The sequence below is a fragment of the Apaloderma vittatum genome, unplaced genomic scaffold (assembly GCF_000703405.1).
Source record: "Apaloderma vittatum isolate BGI_N311 unplaced genomic scaffold, ASM70340v1 scaffold3339, whole genome shotgun sequence".
NCBI lineage: Eukaryota > Metazoa > Chordata > Aves > Trogoniformes > Trogonidae > Apaloderma > Apaloderma vittatum.
The window spans coordinates 3,063-12,126 of record NW_009736017.1 but is presented as its reverse complement, the minus strand read 5'-3'; the positions used below and the strand labels follow the sequence as shown (position 1 = coordinate 12,126).

The 9,064-nt window shown below is 41.2% G+C and overlaps 1 protein-coding gene across 1 annotated transcript in view; it reads right to left on the bottom strand.

Annotated features, from left to right (window-relative positions):
- Window positions 1-3,706: 3,706 nt before the first annotated feature.
- TGIF1 (TGFB-induced factor homeobox 1) overlaps window positions 3,707-9,064 on the bottom strand; it is a 7,222-nt gene continuing 1,864 nt past the window's right edge. The window contains exons 2-3 of the mRNA XM_009876825.1: window positions 6,103-6,329; window positions 3,707-4,774 (exon numbers count right to left, since the gene is read on the bottom strand). Coding sequence (XP_009875127.1) covers window positions 4,208-4,774; window positions 6,103-6,329 — 794 coding nt within the window. The 3' untranslated portion in view covers window positions 3,707-4,207. The remainder of the gene's footprint in view (window positions 4,775-6,102; window positions 6,330-9,064) is intronic.

The following is a 9,064-nucleotide window of genomic DNA, read 5'->3' as shown; positions in this document are numbered from 1 at the left end:
AACAACTCCAGCACAACTCTGGCAATTGGTGAACAAGAGATTTAAAACAAGTAATGTCCTGAAAAGTGAGTATGAGCTGAATTCATGCCAGTAATCCCTATTTGGCAAAAGCTAGGGGGAAACTCACAACTGCAAGATGCCAAGAAGAGGAAGAAGAAAAGAAAACCCACATGAGCTTTAAAAGAACTATCAGATGCTCCAGGAATAGGTTTTAGGTGATAACAAGAAAACTGCATAAGCACTGTGAGAAGAATGACAAATGAGAACAGACTTTGACAACGCAGCACAGCTAACTGCAAATGGCTTAAATACTATAGGTATAAAAGTGACACTTAACAGGGTTACGGTGCACCTGGGCTTCCAGCTGCACTGCACCTTCTGCTGCCTGGGCTTCCCGCTGCAGGCTTCCCTCAGCTCCAAGGGGAAAACCGTGATCGTTCCCCACCACCCCCACGGCACTCTCTCTCCTTGGTTTCCGCTTGCTTTCTCCTGCCACCCCGTTTCTGGTGAGATTGATGCCCGCACACCTCTGCCAGGGCAGCAGCATCCCTCTCGCCACGGAGCCAGCATCGCCCCAGGGCTTGAAGACAGACTATGCTGCCCTCCAGACACGGGTTATCCCGCTTTCGTGCTCTCCCTACGCCCCTTCCCTCCCCCATAGCACATGAGGCCAGCTGTTACAGCTTCAAGTTTTATAGACGTGTACATTGACCTCATGCAGAAGCTGAGAGACTTGCGGGATACCACAAGCCCCCCCCAAACAGGCAGCGAGACACCACTCCCCCCGCGCACACAGGCGGTGACGCCAGTCTCAATTCCCTCCCTATTGTAATTATTTTTGCTCTGCGCAGAGATTTATCACATGCAGCTGCCACAACTTGTTTACAGGATAAAAAAGCCATGAAAACAAGGTTGACGAAGCCTGCGTGTGAGCTGTTTCCCCTGGCATAGATTTGTCATACCTCTTAGCTCACTTACGCCCTGGCTGGCCAACGCAGTCTCCAGTAACGTACGGCAACGTCTCCCCCTCATCTTCAGAGTGAGCCTAAGCGTGGTGTCAGTCAGAGGCTGCGTTTGGACACAGCTGCCTTGCAATTGGGTTTATCACTGCTGCAAGAACAGCAAAACTGCCTGTGTTGTCTCATTGTTTCTTTCTACTCTCCTCCCACTTCACCTTATTCCATGCTAAAACATTTCCAAAATGAACTTTTCCTTTGCTCTACCAGGGATGGCTGACCAGCACATAAAGCCTTTTTTTTTTTTTACTGGGACTCCTGCTCAGATCTGCATCCTAGCTCCACTCAATACCCCATTTCTACCTACTTTTGGTAATTTCACATGGAGTTAGTTCACGTTTCTGCTCTGAAATAATAGGTTTGGGCAAACTTCAGTAGCCCTCACCCAAACTACCAGTACTAGATAACAGGAAAGCAGAAATTCCCTTTTCATATTATTTCAGTGGGTACTCAATGTGAGTAATTTTCTTCCTCCCAAGTTAAATAACCTCAGGGTAGGAAAAATCTTTTACATAGTGTGCCAGGTGCTACTCAAAGGGGTTTGGCTTCTGACTACAGCTGAACTTCTAGGTGTAACCTTAACACAAGTAATAATTACAAAAAAAAAAAAAAAATCAGCCTGAAGCAAAACTGGTCACAAGTGAAGTCCTCAGGGTAAGTCAGTCAGCAAAATGGAAATGCAGCGCTCATCACACAAGCAGCGCAGGACTTTGGTGCTCAGTTACACTAATGCCATTTTGTGTGGCATAATGGTAAATGAAAACAGCACAGAGACCACAGGCTTTTGCTTTCAATGAAAACTGTTAACCTGAATGGCAACAGCTTTCTTCCTTATTCTATTTTCATTTTCAGTATTGCAGCTGTTCTAGTGGAATTACAGAACTGGTCAGCTCAACCAGCAAAGCACAATTTTTTTTTTTCTAAACTTGCTGACTTTTTTTCATTTTAAAGGGCAGTGTAATGAAGAGTAAAGATCTCTAAGAATGCCCTTTAATGAGTCCTTTACTTTTTCTTTATCCCACAGCACAGAAGCAACCTACCTGCTTTGGGGAAAATAAAAATTAAAAAATAAAAGAGGAAAAAGTGAAACAAACAATGCACACATATTTGCATGATGTGGGTTTTTTTTTCCTCAAGACACAGACATAAGGAGTGTTGCAATAGTCTCTTCCTGCTGTGGACAAAGAAGTATCTTCCAAACCTTTACCAAAGACAAAACTCCTCTATCGGTGTCTAGCACCCTTTGAGAACAATCATCAATGTCACAGAAGAATGTCTATTGACCAACTCTTCCCTCAATATTGACCTCACAATTACACAAACGCATACTTCTGTTTTATTTTACAATTAGCCATTAAAAACAAACAACTAAAAAGCCCATACATAGAAATCCCAGGAAAAATAGCCAAAAGTATGAAGTACAACGTGTCCAAACAAACAAGACACAGGGCTCTTTGCAGACTCACATGCTATTCCTTGAAGACTGAGTATACAGCCATCTCCAGCTATGTTTTCTAGTTTTACTTTATTGAAGTAAGTATTTTTTAAAAATAAACTAAAAAAAAAGCTTAAAAAAAATCCTACTATGTTCTTACAGTAGTTAGGACAATTGTGTCACTGAAGCTGATGCAGACATGAGTAAGTCACAGTGTTCATTATTTGCCTTTTTTTAATATAATGATTGATTTTAAACTTGCCAGTTAAAGGCAGGCAGTAAAATTCCAAAGAGTACACCAGAGAACAGATGAATCTTATTTGACACTAAAAAAGGCCACAGGAAAACAAAATGCATACACATTGCAGTCTCAATATTGCAGTCTTCTACTTGTAATTATATCCTTAAAATTCATCAGCTCTCCTGTTCCACAACGCCCTCCCCCAGCCTCCCAACAGACAACTGGTTTGTTTTTAAGGATTAGCTGGAACAGATTTTTTCCCCTAGAGGTCTCTTATTTCACTGTTGTTGGAAGGATAAGGGTGGGTGACTGACATTCAAGTAAGCTGAAATGTGAGCTGCAAGTCTTCACATTTTTCAGTAGTAAGTCATTTTGATAGCAAAGTCCTTCTCTGAAAGGTAACTTAGATTCTGTTGGCCAAAATACACCCCAAAATAGAACATGAATTACTTTTAAAATTGCCTCCCAGAACTCAGATATCAACCCAACAGTCTCTTCTATCTCAGTTTATGAGAATTACTGAGTCAAAACCTTGTCATTGCTAGTCCAATAAGAGTACGAGCCCTTGTCCTTCTCCCTCAAAACTCATCACCAGTGAGCTGCAAGAGATCTGCAAAACACCCCTGTTCTGGCCTCCTCAATTCATCTTCAGAACTTCCCCACATCCTCATTTCACATTCGGGAGAACATCTCCTAAGTCCTGAAATACTTCTAAGAGGCAAAAATCTTAGATGGGCCCAAGAAATCCCCCAGAAATTTAATGAGAGCTGCCTACATAGCTCCTTTTGGCCCCTTAAAAAAATTTCAACACAGCAGAACATGGTCAGGTACTTCTGGCTCACTTTTCAACATTCCTTTAAACGTCTGGTTAACAACAACTGCTAGCATAGCTCCCTAAACCAAAGTCAGTAGGAGCTCAAAAATATTTCTCACTTCCATTTATTTCAAGAGTAAAGCTGGGTTTTCTGCAAACCTCGTATTCAACAAAATACTCTGTATGCATCCACCTTTAAAGAAAATATTTTATTACATTATGGGGAAAAAGCATAATCATCCAAAGTTTGTATTGTTAAAAAAATGGAAAATTTATTTTAGACAGCGTGTTGGTATATTTTGTTCCACATGGGAATGATAAGAAGACTCTATATCATTACTAGATATTGCACAGTCTGAAATAAACAAAAACAAATCACATGATCTTGGGAACCATCTCACATTATGGAAAACCTACAAAGAGAACATAAAAAAAAAAACCAACAAAAAAACCCCAACACACAATCCTTTCTTTCTACAGTAGCTTTAAGTTTATAATTCTTGGAATGACCATATTCCACTGAAGACCATCTCAGTGACAGGAAGCTTCATTTCAGCAATCCCTTGTGCAAATAAGATTAATAAAAAAAATAATAATAATGCAGTGAAGTCTTTTTGATATTGTGTGGGTGGCAACAATAACCACACAGCTGTTAGATCCCTGCCTGGAAAAACAAAACGGGGAAGCAGAAGGAAGGGGACTTAGGCCATAAGTTTTGCCTGCAACTCCATCTCTGCTGCCCTTTTGAGTGCAACATCCACCAGTAGCTGAAATCCACTAAAATCCTGGTTAAGGTCTGGTGGGGTTGGAGGAGGAGTGTTAAAGAGCCCACTTTGCGCATTTGCACCAGGTCCCAGTTTCGATGCATCCTCATGGTAGGAGAGAGAGTTGTCTGTGAAGCCATTGGCTGGGGGCTGCTGCAGGTCTGTGGTCTGGCCTACGTCAGCTGGCTGGCAAAAGTGGAAAGGGGCGTCTTTCAATGCAGTCACAGTTGTGTGGCAAATCACCGACGGCCGAGCTAGGACCGATCCTGGGGATGCTGGCTTGGAAGAGGACACAGTCTTGCCGAGAGGTGTGGCAGTGGGAAGGAAGGTGGCCTCCTCCAGCAGGGGAATGTAGTTCTTTGTGCTGATGGAAGACTCCACCAGGCCACCCTCGGGAAGCTTGGTCCCTCGCCGCGAGATAGTGAACTGATTTGGGTCTTTGCCATCCTTCCTCAGCATGTCAGGTAAAAGCCTGCGGCGTGCATTGATAAACCAGTTGCAGACCTGGGAATAAAATGACATCTTAATTTCTACCTTCATTCATTTCCAACTATGTGCCACTAGAGTTACTGGGTTAGATTAATGAATCCCTCCAAGCAGTTTCCTTAACTGCAGAACAAAAGAGAGACTTACTGACAAGTTCTGACACGCCTAGCAAGGCCTTTCCCTTGTCCCAGCTCTACCCCTGGCTCCCCACTCCTGTTACAGAAAACCTCAGGACATCTGAAGACTACTAGCCTGACCAGAGGGGTTTAGCTTTTAACTCTGTGCACACACATTAACCTATTGGCTATTGTTCCCTGGCTTAGGTTAATTAACAACAGGAAAACCTTTTCTCTCTAAAGAGAGCCACTCCTCCCACAAATAGTTACTGATTTTCCTTGTTCAACTGACTGTGTCGACAGACATAACATGAATTACCTCACTTAAGTTTGTCCTTGTTTAAATATCAAACCAGTTTCCTGGGCGATACGGGATAGTTTACAGTTTAACGTCTTTTCTCTGTTTACTACATAAAGGAGGTTTTCTTTATTATGTTATACTAAGGACATTTTACTGTATAGCCAATTATGAAATTTGTACTAACGAATTAATCTGGAAAAACAAAGCCTAGAAGTCAACAGGCATGCTCTGTATTTAGTGTCTCTCAAAAATCAAACCAGGGTCTGTCTACCCAAGTTCTCTTGCAGCCACCTTCCCTTTAGGTGGAGCGCTGCAACTGTCAACAGCTATTTCACCAAAGACGATTGCAGAGGATGAGAATGATGTGTCCAAGGGACCTCACAGCTACCAGCAGTATCCTGGGATGAGAATCCAAACTAACCACACAAAAGCCTCATCATACCTATCCTAATGCATTTGAGTAGAGCTATCCCATATAGGTTGATCTTAATGTAAGTTGTCATACACATAGCTATATACATGCATGTTCCACAGGAATGAGCCTGAAGTCACAGTTTTAGAAGTGTTCTATGTCAAGCTGTGTATCTATCACCATAAAACTTCTGTGGACAAATAAATATCTTTGTTTCACAATTATGTTATACAGACACTTTGTGTCTTTTGGGGGCTGATTCCACAAAAATTAGCATGCATGCTCAAACTCACAACTGCATTCTCCCAGAGAAGTGATTTTGTTCCCAATAAACAAAGATCATCATAACAACACACAATTCAGTTGTTCTCCTTATAAGTGCCATCAGAAGGAGAGTAAGCAACAATAAAAAAAGGAAATCTTATATGCAGTGTAACCATTTCTATCAGTGATTAGACCTCAGGTAACTCGGGAAGAAAACAGCTCCTTTTGAAGCAGGAACTACTTCTTTTAATACCTGTAGTGTGGAAAGGTGTGTTTGTCGGGATAACAGTGCTTTTTCTTGCTCTGAAGGATAAGCATTGTATCGGTGCTCGTACAGCCAGTCCCGAAGAATCTGCACGGATTCCTTAGGCAGGTTACCACGTCGCCTCCGTTTGCCTGAGCCAGCAGATGAGGAAAGATCCAGCGGGACATCCATAGTGTCATCATCCTCCGTTTCACTGCCTGACATCGCAACTACACCTACAATTATAAGACAAGAATAATCAGCCTCCTAAATCCGTAAACTGCTCAACCCCAGCTATCTATGGTTCACACACTTTATATTACATAAAGTATCTTTACCACCAATCAGGGTATAGCCTCCTATATAACAGGAGATTTGTCCTGTAGCGTTAACTTGTCAAGCTGTAGCTTTTCTGTCACCTGAACAAAAAGTAGCCCTGATGATCTGTTCCTAGGGGAATTCTTCTTTGCGAACCCTCATTTTCTGGTTCCCCTGGCAACCTTTTATCTGCTGCATGCTATCAGATAGCTTATATCTAATGCCAATATTGTCCAAATTTGCTTGCTATGGTATGTATCCAACACTTTTCTTCAAGGATAACTATCCAGCAGCTGGGCAAAAGGTCAGTAAGCAAGAACTTAAACCACCCAACTCAAGCAATGGGTTATTAACTACTTCTTAACAGGCTGAGGCTTTCCTCCTCAGAGACATAGCTTGTGGATTTTGTAAATTAATAGCTCATTCCAGATGTATCAATAAAAACTAACAGAAGAAGAATGGGGGAAATTATGTTTGCCCCCACCCTTCAGTGAATTTTCACTTAGGAAGGAAAAAAAGTGCAGGAAAAAGAACCAGATGTCTCAGAGTCCATCAGTTTATCAGGAAATAGACTTTAATTTAATTGCACCTCTGTATCAAAGAGCCACAATCATTTAATGTCTGGGTGGGTTTGTTTGTTTTAAATGTACCACTTTGCATCCTGATTATTTTTTCAACTTTGTGTTTTTTATCTCATATTTTAATCTGTGGCAATGTGCATTCTGTGCTACAGTTACTACAAAGGCTCCAGGCTTACAAGTTAACTGCATACCTTCTTCCTTCAACGCAAAGGAAGGAACAGATTTCAAAATTTTTTTATCCATTTATATATACACACCACACTACTAGTAAAATTAAGGTGGTGGTAAGAAACTTGCTCATTCATAATATCAAAACTAAAAACCTCAAGAGTAAAAACAATTTAAATGTCAAAAGTAAAATTTTTATGTGAGCAATTACCCATATTTCAAAAATGCAGTTTAAGGAAACAAAGTCAGCCCTAAAATACAAGTATGTCTGTGAAAGTACAAGACTATACAAAGCTATAATTAACTCCTGCTACTTCTTTACTTGTGGATATAACAACACTTTAAAAACCCAAACACACACAAACAAACAAAAACACACAAAACCAACTAATCCAAAACACACACACACACACATACAAAAATAAAAAAGGTGTTCACTTGTAAGTTTTCCTTAATATTTGGGGAGGGAGGTGGAGCAGAGGAGAACCTCTCCCCACACTTTCAAACTTTAGCCAAAGCTGACATGGTAAATTATTCTTTCCTTCCCCTATTTATGAATAGCTCCAACATCCTTAAATTTAGTTAAGTTGTCAAAATTTCAGTGCCTATTTTTGATATGCAAGCATTCCCAGCAGGATGATCAATCTGCAATTTGTCTGGTGCAGTTACTTCAGTAACTTATTCAGTATTGTTTTCCTTTTCCCAGTTGCTGATTTATGTAACCAACAAAACACCAAACTGACATGCAAAATTTTTCCTGTGATGATTAGCTACATAAATTATCCAGTCATGGAACATGAACAATAGGACAATATTTAAATAGCCAACACAAGACAAACTCTAAATTATGTAAACAGGTTCTTAATTCATGTAGAAAGTATGTCAAGTTTGCTTTAAAATGATTCCGAGAAAACTGCTTTGCATTTGTCATAGCTTCACGGAAAGTGCTGTCATGCTTGCAACCTAACCTGAGAACATGCCTTGCACAATGGGCTCCTGGAGCTATGAGGAACACTTCTTGGAACAAAGGTCCTACACAGACAACAGAATGGCTCTGCAAAGCAGCTCATCCCTTTTAAATTGAATTTAAAACTAGCTAAAACTAGCCTACGCTATTTAGATGATGTTTTTGAGTGTGCTGTTCTTGTTTGTCAGAAACCAGAAGTGTTGCAGCACTTCAGTGGGTTGGGTTTTTTGTTTGTTTTTAAATATAATAGGCAGCAAGACAAGACCTCGGAAAATAGGGAGAGGCAAGCTGTGAGGGCTGGAAATAAGAGGGAAGCAAAGCTAAAGAAACTACTCCTATGAGAAAGCTTGGTGTCTAATAGTTTGTGTAGCATAACAAAAAGTCCTCCAGACACATCCCATCCCATCTGGAGCAACCTCTCATACAGCACTAAAAGACTCCAACAGGCGCCTCTCTGAGTGTGAGAAAGCTGACTTGACAGCAAAACTTCTAGAACTGCTGCTCTTTCTCATCCTCCCTTTACCGCCCCAAAAAGTGACAAAATATTGTCTGAAAGCCAGCAACATAAGAACGTTCCTGTTTTGCAAACACGATCTTTTGCTAAAGTAAAAGTTGCCGTCTGACTAACCGTAACCTACCTAGCAAGAAATGAGTCAACAGCGGAGCCTGCCCTTTGACCCGCTGGCTTAGTGTGTCATATTAATTGACACAGTAAGTTAGTGACACAAAGCAGGTTTTGGTTAAGCAGGAAACCCAGCGTCGTACAGCTTCTCCTCATTTAAATAAGATGATCAGCCCCCTGAACTTGTGGCAGCTCTCTCCGGCACGGTACAGAGTGAGCAGCAACAGGAAGTCATGGCTAGAAATCTCGCACTACCCCAGCTGATATTTTTTACTAGAGCAGGGGCCACGTTGTTGCTGTCAAGGCTCTATTTTC